This window comes from Nycticebus coucang, chromosome 15 (genome assembly GCF_027406575.1).
Source record: "Nycticebus coucang isolate mNycCou1 chromosome 15, mNycCou1.pri, whole genome shotgun sequence".
Lineage (NCBI taxonomy): Eukaryota > Metazoa > Chordata > Mammalia > Primates > Lorisidae > Nycticebus > Nycticebus coucang.
Genome location: NC_069794.1, coordinates 59,017,747 through 59,041,818, shown reverse-complemented (window position 1 = coordinate 59,041,818; position 24,072 = coordinate 59,017,747). Strand labels below are relative to the sequence as shown.

The 24,072-nt window shown below is 38.1% G+C and overlaps 3 protein-coding genes and 1 non-coding gene across 6 annotated transcripts in view; 2 read left to right on the top strand and 2 right to left on the bottom strand.

Annotated features, from left to right (window-relative positions):
* WBP4 (WW domain binding protein 4) overlaps positions 1 to 18,150 on the bottom strand; it is a 41,760-nt gene extending 23,610 nt beyond the window's left edge. For 2 of the 3 annotated variants that reach the window (XM_053563809.1, XM_053563808.1), the window contains exons 1-8: positions 18,010 to 18,150; positions 17,025 to 17,097; positions 14,240 to 14,302; positions 14,031 to 14,154; positions 9,213 to 9,380; positions 7,034 to 7,080; positions 6,495 to 6,570; positions 944 to 1,137 (exon numbers count right to left, since the gene is read on the bottom strand). In XM_053563809.1, coding sequence (XP_053419784.1) covers positions 944 to 1,137; positions 6,495 to 6,570; positions 7,034 to 7,080; positions 9,213 to 9,380; positions 14,031 to 14,154; positions 14,240 to 14,302; positions 17,025 to 17,097; positions 18,010 to 18,011 — 747 coding nt within the window. In that variant the 5' untranslated portion in view covers positions 18,012 to 18,150. Of the gene's footprint in view, positions 1 to 943; positions 1,138 to 6,494; positions 6,571 to 7,033; positions 7,081 to 9,212; positions 9,381 to 14,030; positions 14,155 to 14,239; positions 14,303 to 17,024; positions 17,098 to 17,677; positions 17,804 to 18,009 lie in introns of those variants that run through there. The other variant, XM_053563810.1, reaches the window with a different exon arrangement.
* The window catches only part of CNMD (chondromodulin), a 308,020-nt gene that overhangs the window by 58,695 nt on the left and 225,253 nt on the right, over positions 1 to 24,072 (bottom strand). The gene's annotated exons all lie outside the window — the stretch shown is intronic.
* Positions 18,667 to 24,072, top strand: part of ELF1 (E74 like ETS transcription factor 1) — a 126,564-nt gene continuing 121,158 nt past the window's right edge. The window contains exon 1 of the mRNA XM_053563794.1: positions 18,667 to 18,802. The gene's annotated coding sequence lies outside the window, so the exon portion shown is untranslated. The remainder of the gene's footprint in view (positions 18,803 to 24,072) is intronic.
* On the top strand, positions 18,833 to 18,904 carry TRNAE-UUC (transfer RNA glutamic acid (anticodon UUC)). Its single transcript has one exon. It is a non-coding gene; the product is annotated as a tRNA-Glu (tRNA).

Below are 24,072 nucleotides of genomic sequence, written 5' to 3'. Positions count from 1 at the left end.
TTTTTCTAACAGAAAATGAAAACTTACTCACTTTCAGAAACTCAATTTATTTCTTGCTCGAGACCAATCTATCCATATGTTCTTATTGGTATCTGGTATTCCTTCTCTACCTCCTTTGAAGTATCTCTCAAAGAAACCACCACCACACATCTCTCATGATTAAGAGCCGATATCTAGCCACCATCAAATTACCTGATTTTTACTTGTCATTTCATATCCAAAACACGTATACACTGCAAACCACTTTTCAACCCCATGTAATCTGAGTTCTGTCACCTAAAACTCTGATGAAACTTCTACACCATGTCCCAAAAGTTGCCATAGAGAAAATTTTAATTTTAGTTTGAATATTTTATAAATCAGGGTCCATCTAGCTACAATTTTCTGTTTTCCCTATATATGGTGACTTTTGGGACACCATGCAGAAGGGCATCAAGGACTCTTAATTGCCAAATTCAATGGATCTAGTTCTATTTTTAGACCTAATCAATCCTTGATACTTTCTATTCATTTGACTTCTGAAATGCTAAATTGTTTTGCTTTTCTACACATCTTTCTAACAACTCTTTCTCATTCTACCAGTGGGTTCCTTTCTCTGCTTGTCATTTAAATGTTTAATGTTCACTATGGTTCCCAAAGGTGACTTTCGTAGGTTATCTTACTTATTCCGAGATTTAAAGTAGTACCAATATGATGATAATACTCAAATTAGTATTTCTAGCCTCGACATAGGGACTGGCCTATTCAGACAGCTCTCTGAATGTTACAGAGGCATCTCAAACAAGTGTCTTGTTCCCAAATGTATTGTAGTAAATGGTGTATCATTTATTCAGTTGCTAAAATGTGTCTTAACTTTATTTCTACCTTCTACCGAAAGAACGAAGGTCTATAGAGCTTTTTATAAATTGATAAGCTTTTGTGAAAAGTAAATACAAAAACCTACCTTAAACTTTATTTTTGGTATTTTTGTTTCTGTAGAGACCTCTTTTCCTTCTGCTTCCTGTTTCCCATTAGGCTCACTGCATAAATCTGATGATTTGGATTCTTCTATGTTGCCAAGTGGCTTTTCACTGACCTTACTCAAAAGCAGATCACCAGTGTGCAGCATGAAATCATCAGGTTTCTCCCATCTGGATTCTGCTCAACATATTTTAATAGTCATGTTATTTAGTCACCAATTCGATACAGATGTAATTTCAACATAATACTTCCTATTGCTTACAATTATTAACGACATTGCACCTACTTCACACTACCATATGATCAAGAAGATAGTAAGAGTTCTTGCACTTATATGTTTTAGAAATTGATTTCAAATGACCTGGATTTAATAGATGTTTAACTATTACTCTAATGCAGCAAGAGACCTAAGAACTGGGTGATACTCCTAAGGAATCTCACAATTAACCTGACATTAATGTCAGGAAACACTGATAATGAGCATATATTAGATTTTCTGGAATTTACTTATCACTAAAATATTCACAAAGTGAAACCATACTGTGAAGGGCTGAATGAATATAAGCTGTCATTTTTACTATGGGGGTCAGAGGGTCTCAACTGAACTCTACTGCCACCCAGTGGTCCACTGGGCTTTTAGTAAAATGGTAACATTTAAAAAAAAATTTTTTTTTTACATATACATGTATTTATTAGACTTCCATTTTTTTGCCTTCACAAATTAAAAAGGCTTAAAATTTAATAACAATAACAATGTTTAAGATAAGGATTAGAAACAAAACATTGTAAAGAACAAATGAACATAAATACAATCAGAAAAGGAATCAGACAATTGCTACATCGAAATATTAAGCAATAATAATGATGATGATGCAAAGAAAGTAACATTCACATTGTCAAATAAGAGTATTTCATTATAGAATACTTTGACTCTGAGATTCAGTATGGAGTCATCAGTTATTATTATTTTTTTAAGTTTCAAAAAATAGACAACTAATATTTATAAATAAAAGTAAAAGATAATTTCGAAAAACAGATCATGCCAAACCTTGTAGACAATAGAAAAAGAAGAAATATTTCAAAATCACTCTACTTGATCTGGGTACACCTGATATTAAAATTGGAGAAAACATATTATAAAGGGGAAATTACTAACATATGTTACTTATAAATGAGGATGCAATATCCTAAACAACATATTAACAAGTTGAATTAAAAATTAATGTGTAAGGGGCGGTGCCTGTGGCTCGGTGGGTAGGGCGCTGGCCCCATATTCCGAGGGTGGCGGGTTCGAACCCAGCCCCAGCCAAACTGCAACAAAAAAAATAGCTGGGCCTTGTGGCGGACGCCTGTAGTCCTAGTACTTGGGAGGCTGAGGCAAGAGAATCGCCTAAGCCCAACAGCTGGAGGTTGCTGTGAGCTATGACACCACAGTACTCTACCCAGGGCAACAGAGTGAGACTGTCTCTAAAAAAAAAAAAAAAAAAGAAAAAGAAAAAAATTAATGTTCAAGTAATGTACTTTGATCAAAAGTAAATCCAATTTATGTGAGAATTAGTCACTATTTTATCTTTTCTGTTTTTTTTTTTTTTTTGTTTTCTTTTCCTTTCCCTCACCCCTTCCCTCTTTCTCTGTCTGGTCTCTCCTTCCCCCATGCCCCACCGTGTCATTAATTGTCTTCATATCAAAGTTGAATACATAGGATTCTTAATTCTCAATTCCTGTGATGCTTCACTAAGAATAATGTGTTCCACCTCCATCCAGGTTAGTACAAATGATGAAAAAAAATCTCCATTTTCTTTATGGCTGAATAATATTCCATGGTATACATATACCACAGTTTACCAATCCATTCCTAGGTTGAAGGACATTTAGGTTATTTCCACATTTTGGCACTTGTAAATTGGGCTGAGATAAACAGCCTGGTACAATTGTCTTTATAATAAAAGGTCTTTTTTCCTTTTGGATAGATACCCAGTAATGGGATTGCAGGATCAAATGGGAGGTCTAGGTTGAGTTCTTTCAAGTTTCTCCATACTTCCTTCCAAAAAGGTTTTATTAGTTTGCAGTCCCACCAACAGTGTAAAAATGTTCCTTTCTCTCTACATCCGCGCCAGCATCTGCAGTTTTGTGATTTTGTGATATAGGCCATTCTTGCTGGGGTTAGGTGATATCTGAGGGTGGTTTTAATTCATATTTCTCTAATAATTAGGGATAAGCATTTTTTCATGTGTTTACAAGCCATTTCATCTGTCATCTTTAGAGAAGATTCTATTCATCTCTCTTCCACATTGATATATGGGATTGTTGTTTTTTTTTCTTGTGGATTAATTGAAGTTCTGTATAGATCCTGGTTATTAAGTGTTTGTCTGATTCAAAATATGCAAATATCCTTTCCCATTGGGTAGGTTGTCTATTTGCTTTGGTTGTCTCCTTGGCCGTACAAAAGCTTTCCAGTTTAATTAAATCCCATTTGCTTATTATTGCTGTTGTTGCTATTGCCATGGCAGTCTTCCTCATAAAGTCTTTCCCTAGGCCGATATCTTTCAGTGTTTTTCTTATTCTTTCTCTGAGGATTTTTATTGTTTCATGCCTTAAATTTAAGTCTTTTATCCATCTTGAATCAATTTTTGTGAGTGGAGAAAGGTACGGGCCCAGTTTCAGTCTTTTACATGTGGATATCCAATTCTCCCAGCACCATTTATTGCATAGGGAGTCTTTTTCCCAGCGGATGCTCTTATTTGGTTTATCGAAGATTAGGTGGCTGTAAATTGTTGGTTTCATTTCCTGGTTTTCTATTCGATTTCAAATGTCTATGTCTCTATTTTTGTGCCAGTACCATGCTGTTTTGACCAGTATGGCCTTGTAATACAGCCTAAAATCTGGTATGGTGCTACCCCCGGCTTTGTTTTTATTAATAAGAACTGCCTTAGCTATACATTTTTTTTTTTTAATAGTTCCATACAAATTGCAGAATCATTTTTTCCAAGACTTGAAAGTAGGATGTTAGTAATACGGATGGCGTTGAATCGGTAAATTGCTCTGGGAAGTATAGACATTTAACAATGGTGATTCTTCCCACGCATGAGCATGGTAAGTTCTTCCATTTGTTAATGTCCTCTGATATTTCCTTTCTGAGGGTTTCATAATTTTCTTTATAGAGGTCCTTCATCTCTTTTGTTAGGTATATTCTAAAGTATTTCATTTTCTTTGGGGCTATGGTGAAGGGAGTTGAGTCCTTAATTAACCTCTCATCTTGGCTGTTGTTGGCCTATACAAAGGCAACTGACTTGTGCACACTGATTTTATATCCTGAGACATTACCATATTTTTTGATGACTTCTAAGAGTCTTGTGGTTGAGTCTTTAGGGTTCTCTAAGATCATATCATCAGCAAAAAGGGAGAGTTTGACCTCCTCTGCTCCCATTCAGATGCCCTTTATTTTCTTGTCTTGCCTAAATGTATTTGCTAGAACTTCCAGCACTATGTTGAATAGTAAAGGTGACAGAGGACAACCTTGTCTGGTTCCACTTCTAAGAGGAAAAGCTTTCAGTTTTACTCTATTCAGTAAAATAATAGCTGTGGGTTTGTTGTAGATAGCTTTGATCAGTTTAAGAAATGTGCCTCCTATGCCTATACTCTTTAGTGTTCTAATTAGGAAAGAATGCTGGATTTTATCGAATGCTTTTTCTGCATCTATTGAGACTCATATAGTTTTTGGTTTTGCTTCTGTTGATGTGGTGAATAACGTTTACAGACCTGCGTATATTAAACCAGCCTTGCATCCCTGGGATGAAACCTACTTGATCATGATGTACGACTTTTTTGATAAGCTGTAATCTATTGGCTAAGACTTTGTGGAGAATTTTTGCATCTATATTCGTGAGTGAAATTGGTCTGAAATTCTCCTGTTAGGTTGGGTCTTTTCCTGGTTTTGGTATCAGGGTGGTGTTTGCTTCATAGAACGTATTGGGGAAGAGTCCTTCCTCCTCAATTTTTTGGAATAATTTCTGTAGTATAGGAATAAGCTCTTCTTTGAAAGTTTGATAAAATTCTGGTGTGAAGCCATCCGCACCAGGGCATTTTTTTGTTGTAAGATTTTTTTATTGTTTCTTTGATCTCAGTGCTTGAAATTGGTCTGTTCAGGAGATCTATTTCATCTGGAGTAAGTCTACGCAGAGGGTGTGATTCCAGATATTGATCCATTTCCTTCACATTGTCAAATTTCTGGGCATAAAGTTTCTGATAGTATTCAGAGATAATCTCTTGTATCTCTGTGGCATCAGTGGTTATTTCCCCTTTGTCATTTCTGATTGAAGTTCCTAGAGATTTTACTTTTTTATTTCTAGTTAGTCTAGCCAAAGGTTTATCTATTTTATTTATTTTTTCAAAAAACCAACTCCTTGTTTCATTAATTTTCTGAATGATTCTTTTGTTTTCAATTTCATTAATCTCTGATTTAATTTTTTTATTTTTATTTTTTTTATTTTTGGCCGGGGCTGGGCTTGAACCCGCCACCTCCGGCATATGGGACCGGCGCCCTACCCGTTGAGCCACAGGCGCCGCCCTCTGATTTAATTTTTGATATTTTTTTTTCCTCTGCTGGGTTTAGGCTTAGATTTTTCTTGTTTTTCCAATTCCATCAGATGGCTTGTGAATTTGTTGATGTGCTCTTTTTCTGTTTTTCGAATGTAGGCTTCTCAACAGATAAATTTTCCTCTCAGGACTGCTTTTGCTGTATCCCATAGGTTTTGGTAACTTGTGTCTTCATTGTTGCTATACTCAAGGAAGTTAATGATTTCCTTTTTTATTTCTTCCCGCACCCAACTGTCATTTAGCATAAGGTTGTTTAACTTCCATGCCTTTGTGTGAGGCTGAGCATTTTTGTTGGAGTAGAGTTCCACTTTTAGTGCCTTGTGGTCTGAGAAGATGCAAGGTAGAATTACAATTCTTTTGATTCTGTTGAGGTTTGTTTTGTGTCCCGGATATGATCAATTTTGGAGAATATTCCATGGAACGATGAGAAGAATGTATATTCTTTATCTTTGGGATGGAGTGTTCTATATATGTCTATCAAGCACAGTTGTTCTAGGAAATGGTAACATTTTTAGTTACCTTGCAGCTATTCTCTATTTTTAGTTCAAGAGAAGGGAGAGAAACTATACAATTTATTGCTCAACTGAGACAGTTTTAAGAATGAAGGCTAATGTTATTGTTAACTATATTGGTCCAGACATAAACTGAAATCATTCAGGAAAAATCAATATGCATAGCTCCTTAATTAAAATAGGACACTTGGCTCGGGTTAATGTAAAACAACACTTTTCCTTCTCTACATTTCACACAAGTGACAAAAGAACTTTCACGGAATAATTTACTTAGCACCTACACGTGCTGGGCACTGTTTTAGGACCTTTTAGACACACCATACTCATGACCTCACAGAACACATTTGATTGCTCAATTCACTGAAAAAAAAAAAAAAAAAGGCAGGTACGAGTCAGGTAGTAAAGATAATCAAAGGTAATACTTACCTCCAGTTTCTGTATTATAATAATAGGTATAACCATCTTCACTTAAACCTTCTACCCAAATGGTCTTCCCTGCTATCTAATAGGAGGAAAAAACCCAGCATCAACTTAAGATAATAACCATGGTCATATACTCAACAACTAAGGCAAAGTCAGTCACCCTTTCCTTTTCTCTTGACACCTGGGAATTGGGGGCGGTGGTACTAAACATGGCCAGAAGCTTGTTTTCTGCTAATCACAAGCAAAGTTTCAAGGAGGCAGTATCTTACCTCTGAAAATCAGAAACAATTTTTCCAAATGGACAGGGACATGTGAATGGTAACTGACTACAAACCAACTAGTATTTGCCCTGCATATGGAGTTTTTAGATAAATATTGCTTTGTGACCTCCCCCACCCTTCTGACCAAGAATTTTAGGAAAAAAAAGAACAAAGTTGGGAGGGAGGCAATCTGTAAGTAAATTTGCTTAATGAAACTCTATAAAACCCTCAGAAACCCATCACTTTAAAGAAAACAAAAATACTATTAATATGTTCAGTTACCTTTTTTAAGTTTCCTTCAAAGCCTTCAGGTTTCTCCCACTGAGATGCTTAAAACAAAATATATTGCATTTATAAGATCTTTTTGATTAAAAAAACTTACCAAAAAATTTAATTAGGCAAAAATTTACAAGATAGTCATTGTGTACAAACCACTGTCAGTGTACAGTTTGAAATGTAATTGAAAAACAAAAAAGAAACAACATACATCCCAGTAGTATTGTGCAGAGAGTGCTACGTAACCAAGAAGAAAGTACAGAATGAAGGATGAGAAGTTACTGGAACTTCCATAGGAATTAATAGAGCCAGGTAGGGCTTCTCTAAAGACTTCATGGAATTCAGGCTTGGTAAGTTTCTAAGAAAGGAGATGACTTTTTGTTATCTTGGGGCAAAGGAGAGTGAGAGATGGACTGAATAATGACTCAGAAGAGGAACAGGATGAAGTATGCAGAAATTAAAAACAAGTATTGCTGAGAGCAAGAATACACAAAGTAGGGATTGAACAACAAAGGAAAGCAGGAAGTACTAGAAGGGAGAAAAGAAATAATATTTTCTAGGAAAATTTGAGAAAGAATTCTATTACCAGTACACAATTATTTATGGTATCCTCATTGCTGAACTATAATATACATGTCTCTTAAGGCTTAAAGCAAATAAACTCTAAGAGATTATTAATGTTTCTATGTAGTCCAAAGCTGATTATGATTCTAAAGATAATAATAATTTCACTAATATTGTTACCCAAAGGTTTCCTCATGATTAACTCTCTGATCTTATTTCCTACCTTCCTAACCATACTTATCTATATTCCCAGACTCAATTTAGTTTTTCAACTTCAGACTATAATCATCAATTAGCAACAGAAAATTGCAACATGAATAAACTCAACATATTCACTAACGAATTCATTATTGTCACCATTAAATTTATTTTTGGTTTCGGTATTTTATACCTAAGTAAATGGCACCATCAGCCTCTCAGACCATCACAATATGGCCCCAATCTATGTATTTTTCCAGTCTCATTTTGCCACTATATCTTCAAAGAACTTCATGTTTCATTTCTATCACATGATTCTCTTTCCCAAACTTTCAAATCTTTTTTTGGTTCATGTAGTTTTATGTGAAATGCTGTAACTTTTTTGATAATCTGCTGAAATCTTCTTTGATCAAAATATTTATGGAGTGTCTGTAATGTACTAGGCACTGTGTTATGTGCTAGGGATACAAATGGTATCCATCAGATACCATTCCTGATGTCGTTTTTAGAGATTAGCTCAAATGTAATTACAGTGATAATCTCAGAGCTACATTATCACAATGAGTTCCGAATTATTTGAGCTCCCATATAAACTTAATAACACTACTTATACTATTTAAAAGTTCCTCCTGTAACAAGTTTATTCTGTCACTAAAGTTTATGTTTCTGGGCGGCGCCTGTGGCTCAACGGGTAGGGCGCCGGTCCCATATGCCGGAGGTGGCGGGTTCAAGCCCAGCCCCGGCCAAAAATAAAAAAAAAAAAAAAAAAAAAGTTTATGTTTCTGAAGAGCAAGATGCTACATAAGTGTAGAATAAATGCATTCATTTATATAAAAATGTATACATATATATTTGGGGAGTAAAAATACCAAATATATTTAGTTTTTAAGGAAAACTAGAGATATTTTTGATATTTTTACTGACAGCACTGTGTATTTCATTAGAAACGAATACCAACATTTATACGAAGGGGTGGTTTTACTGGGTCAATCAAGACAGCTACACAAAACAGAAGTCAGTTTCTGGTTCCCACACTGCTTTAAGACAGAAAATGTCTCTGTAGAATATTTCAAGCACCCCTACAATTTATGAAGTGGATTTGAAATGCCTCATTTCCAAGTAAAATGCTTTTTTTCCAAGTTTATACTTTCAGAAAGTTTTGAGAAAATATAAAGCTATAGTTCATTTGTAAGGAACCCATCATTAAAGTCTTTGACTAAGCATGACGCTGAGTCACTATGAGGATACCTTTACAATAAAGGGCACATGATTTTCTCAACTTCTGGAAGAAGGAAAAAATGAAAGGTAGTCTTCTGTTATTTAATATGTTCCAATATTAAATAAAAATCCTAACACAAAATAAATTGCTCTATTCTACTACAAGAACTGTTCTCTACTAGTGTTTTATGCCTAAATAACTTACCTCCGGAGATAAGATCATAATAGTAATGGTAACCCTCAGAGGTTATGCCTTCTACCCATCTGCCTTTTGAAGGATCTTTTTTTTTTTTCTTTTTTTCTTTCTGTTGATTTGATGTAGAAGTGGGTGGGATAGCACTGGTTACTGGTGATATGCTTGGCTCTGAAATTTCTAGAGAAGAAATTAGAGAATGGTGAGGTAGCCAAAGTAACTTCATTGGGAACTTGACTTTTTATTATAAAGTACATTTGGAAAAATAAACATGTAAGAATATACAGAAAAACTGTAAAAAAAACAGACTAAGTAGAATTTATTCCTGTCAGGTATTAAAACTTATTCTAAACTTACAGTAAAAAAAAATCCAGGCCAACCATGCATGGTGGCTAATGTCTATAACCCTAGCACTTTGGGAGCTGAGGTGAAAGGATCATTTGAGCTAAGAGTTTGATACCAGCCTGAGCAACTTAGTGAGACCTCATATCTTAAAAAAGAAAAAATATCTAGGCATGGTATTATGTGCCTGTAGTCCCAGGTACTTGATAGGCTGAGATGGGAGGGTCAATTGAGCCCAGGAGTTTGAGGCTGCAGTGAGCTGCAGTCATGACTCTCCACTCTAGACAGGGTGAAAAAAAAAAATCTAGCAATGTGTAACTGATGTAGTAGTAGACAAGTACATAATTGAAACAGAAAAGTGCAGATACAGCGCCAACTACAGAAATCTGTTTCTTTTTTTTTTTTTTTTTTTTTTTTTCAGTTAAAATTTTATTGGGATGCTGAATAAGGGGTATATAGGGATTGTGAAAAGCTTTAAACCATAATTATTAAATATTTTTAATATTTATCCTAGGAGTTACTTCCTAAAAATGTTAATCACAGCTGGATTGAAAGAGTATTTGGGAAATGTGGCAATGTTGTTTACATAAGTATACCACATTATAAGTCTACTGGAGATCCAAAGGGATTTGCCTTTGTGGAATTTGAAACAAAAGAACAAGCAGCAAAAGCTATTGAGGTAGGTAGGTCCAGACCTAAAAGGAAAAGACAAAAAAGGAAAAGAAAAATTTAACAAGTTTTTAATAACTTTGCAATCATTTCAGTTTCTTAACAACCCACCAGAAGAAGCACCGAGAAAACCTGGCGTATTTCCTAAGACAGTAAAAAATAAACCCATTCCTTCCTTAAGAGCAGCTGGTAAGTAATTATAATTATATCTAATTAATACCTACGTGGATTTGGTTGAAGTAAAATGATACTAATGATATCATTACAGAAGAAAAGAAAAAGAAAAAGAAGAAAAAAGGCCGAATGAAGAAAGAAGACATCCAGGTCAAAGAGTTAAATATCGACTCAAGCAATGTGAGTGTCTGTAAAATGAAAAGATCGAGAACCACATCTGAGAGTTCTGAAGTAGAAACTTCTGAGCCCCAAAAGCAATCCTCCAAGAAAAAGAAAAAAAGAGAAAAAGTTGAAGTATCTAGCTTACCCGAGGTCAGAACAGCGAAGAGGAAGAGAAGCAGCTCTGAAGATGCAGAAGCCCTAACTCCCAGATCAAAAGTAAAGAAAATGGCTCAGAAAGACACCGTTCAAAAAGAAGCTTCAAAAGTTTCGAAAGAAAATAGAGGTAAGGACTGGAGAAAGAAAGTTATGTTGCATCCATTTTACCGCCACACTTTACCTTGCTGTTTGGTTTTTATTTCTCAAGATTTAGAAGTCTCTACTGAAGAGGAAAAGGATACTGGAGACATGAAAGATAGCTCTCTCTTAAAAGCAAAAAGGAAACATAAGAAAAAACATAAAGAGAGACATAAAATGGGAGAAGAAGTTATACCATTAAGAGTACTGTCAAAGTAAGTACGTGGTGTAAATTTCGTGATGGCAAAGAAATCTGTTTCTTATTAGAGGAAAAAGGGTAGATTATTTCACAAAACAATTTTGGAATATTTGGTTATTTTGGAAAAACGTGAAGCTATTCCCCCTCCCTGCTTTTAAAAATATCTTTATTTTTGGGCGGCGCCTGTGGCTCAGTCAGTAAGGCACCGGCACCATATACCGAGGGTGGCGGGTTCAAACCCGGCCCCGGCCAAACTGCAACCAAAAAATAGCCGGGCGTTGTGGCGGGCGCCTGTAGTCCCAGCTACTCGGGAGGCTGAGGCAAGAGAATCTCTTAAGCCCAGGAATTGGCGGTTGCTGTGAGCTGTGTGAGGCCACAGCACTCTACTGAGGGCCATAAAGTGAGACTCTGTCTCTACAAAAAAAAAAAAAATCTTTATTTTATTTTTTTTTTTTGGAGACACAGTTTCACTATGTCACCCTCAGTAGAGTGCTGTGGCATCACAGCTCACAGCAATCTCCAATGCTTAGGCTTAAGCAATTCTCTTGCCTCAGCCTTGCAAGTAGCTGGGACTATAGGCACCCGCCACAATGCCTGGCTATTTTTTGTTGCAGTTGTCACTGTTGTTTTAGCTGGCCGGGCTGGGTTCAAACCTGCCAACCTCGGTGTATGTGGCTGGTGCCATAACCACTGTGCTACCGGCACCAAGCCCTCCCCTTCCTACTTTTTTATACCAATATAAATATCAAGTCAAAGAAATTTACAGAGAAAATACAAAGTAAAATAACGTAAATTTGACTACATAAACACTAAAATATTCTGTATGGCAAAAACAAAAAACATATATACAAGACAACAAAATATTTATAACAATACAGCAAACAGTTAATATTCCTAACAAAGATCCCTTACAAACTGATCATTCTAATAGAAAAGTGAATAAAAATCAAAGGCAATTCAGAGAATTAATGTTTACCTTAGCTAATATTCAAAGGAATGGAAATAATTTTTTGGTTTAGTGATCAGTAAATACTAAACAGAATGACCAAATCCAGTGTGAGCCTGAACCATCAGGGGTTTACACTGGTGTGAATAAATGGGTAGTTTTTACAGCTTTATGTGTCAAAAGGGTGGCCAGTTATTTCCAACACCAGTTAACAAACTTATTTCTAGTGAAAGTGTAAATCAGTATACATCTGGATACAGCATGTTATTAGCTATCAGTATACACAGTAAAACTGTATTCACACTTTGATGCTGTAATCTCATTTCCAAAAATTAAACCTACAGAGAAAAATAAATGTGAAAAGATATATGCATAAGGATGTTCACCCGTAGCATTCTCTGTAACATAAAAAGCTCTAAGAAATCTAAATGATAACCAGGAAAAGATTAACTAAATTATAATACATTATGAGTGGTCACTATAATAAGCAATTTATACCATGTTACCAGCTTAGTAAAAATCTGAGAGGCAATCCTATTTGATTTCAAAGTCTGTGCTCCTATCACATAAAAATGACATACCTCCTTAATTATTTAAAAGATTTCACATATCATTATCATTGAGGGAAAAAAATAAACCTCCCAACAGACTATAGTACAAAATGTACAATTAAAAAAAATCTGAATAAAATCTTAACAGCAGTTATTGAGTTTTTAAAAACTCTTTTCTTGGGCCACGCGCAGTGGCTCATGCCTGTAATCCTAGCACTCTGGGAGGCCCAGCCTGAACTCATGGGTTAGAGACCAGTCTGAGCAAGAGCAAGACCCATCTCTAAAAACAGCTGTCATTCTGGCCGGAATCCTGTAGTCTCAGCTACTCGGGAAGCTGAGGCAAGAGAATTGCTTAAGCTCAAGAGTTTGAGGTTGCTGTCAGCTATCACCCAAGGGCACTTCACCCAGGGTGATAAAGTGATTATCTCAAAAACAAAAAACAAAAAAACTCTTTTCTTTCTATTATACTGTTGTACATGTAAAGGAATATATATCCTATTTAGGAAAACAAGGCTATAAGTAACATTTAATAGGAAAATCCATTTAAATATAAAAGCTAAAATTTATTTTCCCAAAGGGCAGCATAATGGAATCTCTCAATCCACATAATTGTTAAAAGCTGAACTTTTAATTATTCTCTAATTTTCCAGAAAATTACCTACATCCTTTTCCTCTCAAAAATGAACACATGACTATTCTTGTTGAACCAAAAAATTTTCTCACCTTTTAAGTACCAAAGTCCAGGATAATAGTTTTAAAGTCTGGCTATAACTGTTCTTATTTAATGAAGGCAATGCTAATTAAAACGTAACTGATATTTTGCTTCAAACCTTAATTGAAAGCTGTTTTTATTAGAGAGCAAAGAGTTATCATTACATGTTGACTATCCCAATCATGATGCACAATCAACAACTGCTATCTGTCATATGCTTGGCTTCAGGAAAATGGATTTGTCATGGAAGAGATGCTCACAGACGTTTCCCAGTTTAAAGCCTAAATTCAATGACAAGATAAGCTACATTCTAGATTAATAATGTCTTTTATTTGGAATTTCCTTATTTTCAAATCTTCAAAAATATATCCCTTCTGGTAGTAAAAATTAATTCGTCCACAATAATCTAATTAACTATATATTCACTCATAAAAACTCAATAGTTTTAACCATAGGGATAAAATGAACCATAATTATAATGCAAGGCCTATTTTTAAATGAAGTGTCTTTTAGCCAAATAACTAGAATATCCAAAGAACTTAAAGCATCTCTGAAACAATTCACCTAGCACTCGGTAACCATATAGATAATAGTATGGTGGCTGTGAACGGTGGTATTAAAAGATAAAGCATTAAAAGCAAAATGAAAGTGCATGAGTACCAGTCTAAATAGGGCTATGGTGTATAATAAAACCTGAGAGTATACATTGAGTATACTCAATGCTAAGCTCACTTAGCATGACCTCTGATGTTACTTTTAAAATATGCTGGCTACTTTTTACCTGACTCTAAGCCAAGCCTTTTCAAATCCTCTTGGTATGCTATCAGGGCAGCTGCCTCCATTGCAGCAAACTCCTTTGATGCCTTTTCCTCTTCCTTTGCCTTATCCAGGCTTTTCTGCTTAATCTATGAAAGACACATATGAAAGTGAAAATGAGATAAAGGACTGACATTTACATAGAAATATTGGCAAAGAAATAATCTGAATTACCTCACTGATCCTTTTTGCCACATTTTCCTTATGATTCTTTCCTCTTTCATGAAATTCAACACTCTTGAAAATGAAAAAAAGGAGAAAATACAAAGGAAAACTATATAAACATCATGAAATTCGTAATAAAGTAATATAGTAAATATGGAACAAAAAATTGAAATTAAAATGACTGGCGGAAAAGATAAAAATAGATTAATTTATTCAATAACTGGCCCATTATTCGTAATTTGTCAAATGATTCTAGGGAACCACATTATTATTATGAACTCTGACTAGGTTTCTTTTGGTTCTTAAAATAAACTATGATGACGATATCAATAGAAAAAAATATAAGGTTCCCTTGATGACTAATCTTGTGAATACGATTGCAATGAGAACTCAAATAAGACACCAAGCTAAAAGAGGAATGGAAAAAAAAATCTTAAGGAACACCTCTCAAAATCAAAACAAGTAAGTTTCCAGAATTTTATTGCTCTTTTTACCACACTTTTAGGAACATGCAGAACAATGATTCTTATTCCTTTATTCCTCAAAATTGGGAAAAAAGAAGACATTTTAAAATTCCTGGCTTGGCACCTGTAGCTCAAGTGGCTAGGGTGCCAGCCACATACACTGGAGCTGGTGGGTTCGAATCCAGCCTGGGCCTGCCAAACAACGATAACTACAACCAAAAAATAGCTGGGCGCCTATAGTTTATTCTGCCTCAAAATAAATAAATTAAATAAATAAAATTCCTCATAAATTGTAAACAGACACTTTTTTGAGACAGAGTCTCACTATGTTGCCCTTGGTAGAGTGCCATTGCATCACAGCTCACAGCAACCTCAAACTCTTGGGCTGAAGAGATTCTCTTGTCTTAGCCTTCCAAGTAGCTGGGACTATAGGCACCAGCCACAATGCTCACCCATTTTTTTGTTGTAGTTGCCATTGCTGTTTGGCAGGCCCAGGCTGGATTCAAACCTGTCAGCCCTGGAGTATGTGTCCGGTGCCCTAGCCGCTAAGCTATAGGCACCAAGCTGTAAACAAACACTTTTTATAATGTGGTAATGGTACAAAATGTACAACTCCTGTGGAAGACAATTTGGGAATAACTATCAAAATTCCAAATGCTTTGACCCTTTGACAGCAATTCCATTTCTGGGTATTTGTTTTATAGATATATCTGCACATGTACAAAATGATGTTGTATATGAGGTTATTCACTCTACCACTATTTGCAGTAACAATCCAAATGTCCATCTATAGGGGACTGGCTAAACATACTATGGTAAGATTCTTACAGATTGCTATAACAGAGAACAAAGAAGCTCCTTATGTACTCATATGGAGGGAGCCCAAAACAACATATTGTTCAATTTTTTAAAACTATGGTGCAGAACAGTATATATAGTACATTACTATTTTGTATACTGAGTAGGAATCTATATCTATATGCATGTAGAAACAATGGTAGACAAGAAAATGAAAAAAAGGGATAACTGATTAGGAGTGATGGTAACTGGATGAACTGTAACAGGGTGAGCAGGCATTATTACCTGTTTAAACAACCAGAAATGCTCCCTAAATTACAAGTGTCTGGTTGTATGTAGTAAAACATTCCTGGTTAGCTCCGCAAAATAAAGTTCTGTCAATCAAATCTTCTATGATGTATTAACTGAGCTGTCTAATACTACTGTGAATTCCTCTTTAAATCACGACTTTGTAAAGCAAGTAATCATCCTCTATCTTTCATATACTGGGTTTCCTAAAGTTGATGACACCACACAAAGAATATTAAAGGACCATTCAAAATTAAATTAATTTTGTTTCTAATTAAAAGTTAAACCAAAGTGTGTATTAGCAATTCAGGAGATGAAGACAGACTACACAGAAAGGGATTACTTTAGGTAAGTAAAAAAAAATTCATTTTACAGTCTGGATACCTCCAAGAAAGACAGACTTTCAGTGATTTGTGTGGTTTTAAAAATTTATGATATTTGTAAAGACAGTCTAAGTCAAACAAAGTTAAGAACTGCAACAACTATCCAAAAAGACAAAACTACACATTAAAAAAGAAAAAAAGAAAGCCCAAACAACAAACACCTTGTAGACAACAGTAAATGTCTACCAAAGAAATTCACAAAATATGGAACTGCCATCCTTGGTGTATCCAACTCTGCCAAGTGAAAAGGATATGTAAATATAATAGACACACCATAAATGTATGCATGATGACAAGCAGGAAAGGGGAAAAATCAGTGTAAGTTTTCTGCTTTATGTCTTAAAAAGCTAGATAGAGAATAGGAGATAGTGTATAACAGAGTTGCTACTTTTGTATTCCAGGACAGAGGAATAATGATCTTTAAACCATAAGCAGCTAAAGATATAAAGCGCTACATAAAATACATTTAACTATTTCTAAAGCAAATACATACAATAAAACCACACTATGTTCTTTTTCTGTTTTAAGGACTTTCCACTTTTACTTTTCTTTGTATTAGGGCAGTATTATAAACAACAACATTACAGTGTAGGTGTTTCATAAACATGAATGAGATTACCTACTTACTGCCCATTTCCTGAAAGGTCACAAATACTTTGGCTTAAAATATAATCAAGTTTAGGTTAATAAAAGGAAGAAAGCCCATAGCTTTCATACATGGAATAAGACAAAAATCTTTTGATGTTTTGAAAAATCAAGAGAAATGTATATGAGAATTGCTTTGTAAACTGTAAGTATACAGCAAAAAGGAATACTTCACATGAACACAATATTATTAGACCAAGAGTGGAAGTATCATACAGGCCTATTGTCTGCTATCCAGCACTTGCAGTAATCACAGAATTTCTTTGGTTGTGACTTCCAGTAGTCCGCCCTGAAAAAGGGAAAAACAAGTCTAAGCTTAATTAAAATTTAAAAAGGTGAAATATGCAAGCTTCACATCTTGTCATGAGCTTCTTGCTGTATTATTTAACTTGCTGAAGCAGTCAACTGAAATTCTGTAGCTGGCAGAGTAAAAGCGGGAAGCGTTGTATTTATTTTAAAAAACTTCTTTAAAGAAAATAGCTTTTAAAAATGCCTCGTTTGTTATTGTCATCGGTAGGAAGAAATAACGAACATATTAGAGAAGAGTATTTATCCTTTCTGTTCCTTTTTGGCTTTAGGGGAGGATGCTGTAATGGAGACTGAAGTTAACTCGTTTGCCTTAAAACAAGTTATTTTCATCAAAAGAACCAAGCACAAGACTACAGTGGGGGAAAACTGTGGTTCTTCCAAACCGATGAATACAAGTTGTTCTTGAGCCTCAGGGCAAGACAGAGTTGAAAAAGCCAAGAGACTTCTCGGAAACAAAACAAAACAAAACAAAAAAGTCGTCACTACGCTGTCGGGACTGGCCGCTTCTGGTGGGCGGCGGAGGGCCGAGGCCGCAGCCCAAGCCCAGAGTTTCACAATACCCGAGGATTGAGGCGGTTCGGAACCAAAAAGGGCGCCCGCGACCCCCGATGGCTCAGTGCAGGGAGCACTGCGTCGCTTCCACTGCTGCTGTCCAATCCGCCACCTTCTCTGGCCACTGGCCTCGCTCCACGCCTCCAGAGCGCTCGGCAGGGCTTTTCTACCCAGTCCAGGGAACCATCCTTGCCGGTCGGGCGCCGGTCCCGAGCGAGTTAAGAGCACGTCCGTCACGCCCCCGGCCGAAGGGCGGGAGAAGGGGGGGAGTAAGACCCGGGGGAAAAAGGGAGCCCAGTGAAACAACACCTCCTTGTTTAGGGCCTGAGACCTAACTCACATGACTGAGCCAGCCGCACCGCGCGTCGTCAGGGGTCCAGCTCAGACTCACGCTCTCCGACCGAGGCAAGTAGGGCCCGATCGCCGCGAGGACCGCTCGATCCTCCCTCCGAGCCCGGACACCTCCCTTTTTCCCCGGGACCGGCGTTCCACGGTTCCCCACTACGGGTACCCGGACGACCCATTCCGCGTTCGAAATCGCCTCCTCTTCCCCTCCCCCTTCAGGGGCGGTACTCTTGGCTTCTGAGAGGTGGGATCAGTATAAAGGGGCTGAGGTCACCGGGAAGGGGCGTAAGCGCGACGGGACTTGAGCTGAACGACTAGGCTTTAATCCTGAAGTCCTCACGGCTTTCTTCTAGCTTTCTCCTCCTTTGGGATCCAGACCCTCCTTGTAGGCTCGCTGGCTCGTGGCCAAGGAGCTCGCGCGCTGCCTCCTCCCCGAACGCAAACAGCTGTTCCCAGAGACGTCGCGACTTTCAACTTTGCCAACTAGTCCGCACGCACTTTGAACAGCGGAGCAACCTGGACCTGTGTGGGTTGGGGGCCATTGCGGAGTTTAAAAAGAAAGGTGAAACAGCGAGTTCCTGGGTTTGGAGTCTCCGGGGTTTATTTCACAACTTTCCGGCTGCGGCGAAGGGGCCCCGCCCCACCCTTTCCCGCGTCGCCAGCGCGCTCTGACCGGCTGGTCTTCTTGCTGGGGAGAGCGTGGGCAGCAGCGGCTCGCGTGGCACAGAGGCGGCGGCGGAGCGGCAGCGCGGTGTAGGCAAGGCGGCAACGGAGGTTACGCTTGTGAGGTGGGTCTCGGCGTTTCTCTTAGCAGCACTTCCCATATGGTCTAGCGGTTAGGATTCCTGGTTTTCACCCAGGCGGCCCGGGTTCGACTCCCGGTATGGGAACAGTGTAGCTTTTTTTTTTTTCTTTTTAATTTTAAATAAAAATCGATGTGCAGGACTGACTTATTTTCAGTGTCCTGGATCATTTCTCGTCCTCTTGCCCGGGCGAGTTTGTGGAAAAGAGCATTCCTGTAGTTGTTAGTTGCTCCGTGAGCTCGACTGCGGCTTTCGGCACTAGCCAGGAGTGCTGCGCCGAGCGCGCTGGACACTGAATGAGCGCGGGGTCCCTCTCCCTCCCGCCTCGCGCTCGCCGGGCCGGTCAGCGGCGAAAGAGTTTCACTTTCCCTGAGGCTGCTCCCCCACCCGTCCGTTCCTGGCGGTAGTTTTCTCCACGCTCGGGAGGTGATGATTAACTCCGGCCTCGCGCTATCTCCTCCCTGCGCCTCCCTCCGGCCCACACCCTCCTTGGTCACCCATTTCTGACTCGCCCCAAAAGATGCGAGGAGTGTTTCTCCCCCTCCTCAGGGCGCCCTGGAGCCTGTTCTGGGTCCAGTAGTGCTTGTTCTTGTCGGTCCGCCGGCTGTTTAGGGGACCCCTCCCCCGGAACGCAGCGTGCCTCCCGCAGCCTCCCCGGGGCGCGCTTTGCCATCAGCGCAGCCGCCGGGTACCCCTTTCCGCCGCGCCAGCCCGGGCCGCCGGAGAGGTCGTCTCAACTTGACGTTCCGGGCGCTGGTCACAGTCACTAAAAGTACCCCAGACTCAGGAGAAGGTTCTCCGGGTGGAGAATATTTTTTTCTTCTGTTTTTAAAAAATACTTGAGGTCTGGAGAAGAAGAAATACCACTGTGATACGTTGCCTTTAAATAAGAAAATAGATTTTTCTTCTGGGTCTAATGTTTTCGGCGCTGTTGATTAAAACAAAAAATCCTAGGGTGGAGGTGGGGCTTGGAAGAGAGAAAATTGGCTGGAGACTGGGGAGGGGATGTTAACAACAAAGTTTCACTGTATTTTTAAATATAGAAGCCCTGTGTTTATTACAGAGAAGGGGCAGCTGTGTCAGCAGCATGTGAGCTGTAAATGAAACAAAAGCGTTATCTTAAATGCAAGCTGAAATTAGAAAATAGGATCAGCTATAACGTTTAGTCTGTTGGGCCTCTGGGAACAAATGAAGGAAAAGTGACTTTTGTGGATATTAAAGCAAAAGCTTTGGTTGTCAGTTGTCTGTGTCCCCATGCTGTTTTATGTCTTTAAGTGGACAGTAAATTTGTTAATGCAATCCACAGGATTACGGATTAATTAGCCTTACATTATGAAAAGAAAAAAAATCAAAGCCCCCTCCACAACTATAAGTATTTTAAATCTTCTTCATTAACTCAGATGTTTGAGTGTTTACTGCTCCAGGCACCACCAGATGCTTTTGAAGTTACTAATGTTTAAGTTCTTCGTGTTGGTAGGGAGTGGATGGAATACTGAATGGAATGATATTTTGGCCTCTGTGATTAACTGTGCGACCTTGGGGAGGAGATCTTTCACCTCTGTGCTCTGGCTTTAGAGCTAGAAATTTTTTATGATACTTATCACTGTAGTTGCAACAATTATTGATGGAACTGAATTCTAGGATCGGTAAGGACAGTGGAAATTTTTCACTGAAATGAGTAGTGTGTCATTATTAGGAAGCACTTACTAAAGAATTACAGTAGTTACAAATTTGAGAGGAAGCAAAGGCAGCTCTTCCTTAATTGTCCCTAGGGAAGGTTTAACTTTTTCCTTGCATTTTGTAATGAGTTGGTGTCCTGTTGTACCAAGTGGTATTAAAATGGATCTCATTTTCAATTGTGTACTCAGTAATTGTACTAGGAGGTGGGGTGGAAGGGAAAAGTGGGGTTATCTCTGTGGAAGACACAAACTCACCTTATGAAAAGGTGTTATATGCTGAGGCCACATCTGAGTGCTACTGGACCAGTCAGTTCTACTCAGGGAAGAGGACTGGAGAAGAGATATGGAGGGGAGAGTATTTGCCCTGGACCTTGAAGAACCGGTTGGATTTCTCTTAGTTGGGGAATGTGTATTATAAAGCTGAGGTGGGGGAAACTAGTATGAGGCTGGTAAGTAGTCTTGTTTGGCAGGAGTGCAGAGAGTCTGGAAAGAGAGCTATGGGAGACCAAGCTGGGAATGTAGAAAGGAATTTTAACTTGATAAATTTTGACTAGGTAACAGGTTCTTTTGTCAAGGAATGACATTTTATGTCACTAGAGTTCTAAAAACATCTTTGGTCTCTTAGAAAACCCGAATAGAGCAGTAATATGTGTAAAATTGTTGTTTTAAACATTTTAAACACAGAAACATGTAGACTATTTTGTGCCTATTCGTTTTTTTTTTTTGTAGAGATGGAGTCTCCCTTTATCACCCTCAGTAGGGTACCATGGCGTCACAGCTCATAGCAACCTCCAACTCCTGGGCTTAGGCGATTCTCTTGCCTCAGCCTCCCAAGTAGCTGGGCTACAGGCACCCACCACAATGCCCAGCGAGGGCTGGGTTTGAACTCTCCACCCTCGGTGTATGGGGCCAGCACCCTACTGACTGAGCCATAGGTGCCACCTGCCTATTCGCTTTTATGTTTAGGAGTTGACTATTTAAATTTTAATAGAATGGCGAAAAGCTATCAGTTAATTATAATTCAATTTATAAGAGTGAAGTCTAGGTTTCAGTTATGAGAATGATTCACAGTTATATTTTTATGTGTTTGCACAGGGACTCACACCTGTAATTGTAGCACTTTGGGCAGCTGACACAGGAGGATCACTTGAGGCCAGGGGTTTGAAACCAGCCTAGGCAACAGTGAGACATAGTGAAACTTCTGTCTCTGGAAAGAAAACATTTCAGAAAGATTAGCAGGGTGTGGTGACCTGTACTTGTAGTCTCAGCTACTTGGGAAGCTAAGCCCAGGAGTTGAAGGCCTCAGTGAGCTATAATAATGCCACTGCACTCCAGCCTTAGTGAAAGAGGAAAAAGAAAATGATTTTGATGCTCTAAGACAGAGCTGCTGGTTAATATGAGTAAGGCATACAATTTAAATGGGTTAAGGCTGGGTGATCAATTTGTGAGGATTCCTTCTTATGATTCTGCCTTACTACTAAAACATTGGCAGTCATATTTTAAGTGTTTTCTTTTGGACCACAGAATAGTGACACTAATTGAGAAGTGTGGATTTACCCCAAGAATCTCTTTAATATTTGCTAATCTTAGCTGTAATCAGAAGATGTATGAAAGTTTAATAAATGCTTGCAGAGATAAATACCTGCACTTAAAGAAGTAGAGGGATTAAGAAGTAATTACAGAACTTTAGGTAAAATCCAAAGTGTCTGAGGCCCAACATGATCTGGCCTCTGCTTACCTCCTCATCTCTGTCGCCTACCTTCTCTACCTCTTCTTATACTTAACCCACTTAATTACACTGCCTTTTTGCTTTTTGAACATTACAAACTTACCATTGTCTCAGAGTTTTATTACTTACTTTTTCCTCTGTTGGGAGTATTCTCCCTCTAGGTCTTCAGATCTCAGGTCAACTTTATCTTTTCAGAAAGGTTTTTTTGACCACCCTACCTAAAGACTCTCTCTTCCTTGATTACTGTCTTGTTACTTTATTGTTTATTTTTGAGACAGAGTCTCAAGCTGTTGCCCTGGGTAGAGTACTGTGGCGTCACAGCTCACAGCAACCACAAACTCTTGGGCTTAAGCAATTCTCTTGCCTCAGCCCCCCCCACCCTCACCCCAGTAGCTGGGATTATAGGTGCCTGTCACAACGCCCAGCTATTTTTTTGTTGCAGTTGTCATTGTTGTTTGGCAGGCCCAGGCTGGATTCGAACCCGTCAGCTCCCATGTATGTGGCCTCTCCTTGTTAAAGTTTTTTCTTTATTTTCTTAACTATCTGAAATTAACCTGTTTATTTCTGTTTTTTTCTTATTCCATCAAAGGATTCCTTGAGCCGAGAGTTTGAGGTTGTTGTGAGCTATGACGCTACAGCACTCTACCTAGGGCAAGGGAGTGACTGAGATTCTGTCCCTTCCCACCCTCCTCCCATCCCCCCATCCTCCACCAGAAAGAATATAAGGTCCATGAGGATGCAGATATTATAGAGTGAGAACATCTTGTTCTATAAAATTCAAACAGTAGTGAATAATAATAGTTGCAACCCTCATACATTGCTGGTAGGGATATAGAATGGTGTAGCTGCGATGGTTTGATGGTTGTCACTTCATAAAAACAATTTGGCAGTGCCTCAAAATGTTAAACAGTTACCATATGACCCAGCATTTTTCACTCCTAGGTATGTACCCCAGAGAAATAAACACATAGGCCCATATTAAAATTTGTACATGTTTATAGGAGCCTTATTCATAAGCGAAAAGTGGAAACAACTCAAATGTTCATCAGCTGATGACTGTGTAAATAAAAAGGTATATCCAAACACTGGAATATTATTTGGCACTAAAAAGGAATGACGTACTCATACATATGACAACAGGAGTGAATTTCCAAAACATTATGCTAAGAGAAAAATGCCTAGCATGAAAAACCCCATTTATTTAATTTTTGATTTTTTTTTTTTTTTTTTTTGCAGCTTTTTTTTTTTTTTGGCCGGGGCTGGGTTTGAACCTGCCACCTCCGGTATATGGGGCCGGTGCCCTACTGCTTGAGCCACAGATGCCACCTTTATTTTTGAAAACCACATTTTGTGTACCTTCATTTATATGAAATGTCTTAAATAGGCAAATCTGTAGAGAAAGAGGACAGATTTGTGGTTGCTTTATAATCTGAGGAATTAAGGAGTTTGAGGAGAGGCCACTACTAAGTGAGTATGTTTTTAGGGTGATTAAATGTCCTAAAATTACATTCTGATCATGGTTGCACGACTCAGTAAATAAACTGAACAAAAAATGAATTGTACACTTTAAATGGCAAACTTTATGGGGTATATAAGTTATACTTAAGCAAAACTGTTAAAAAAGATTAAAGCAATGAAAAGCATATAGTATATTTTATCTGTTTTATATTTATCATTCAGAAAATAATGAATAATTCAATAGTGAAACTCTAGCTCCTAATTTCAGGAATGTAGCAAGAGCTCAGTAAATAACTGAAGAAGAAGGTTAGATAAATATATAGATAATTATGATACAATGCTTAATGTGATAAATGCTCAGAGGGGAATAAGCCAAGGGTCATGACTGA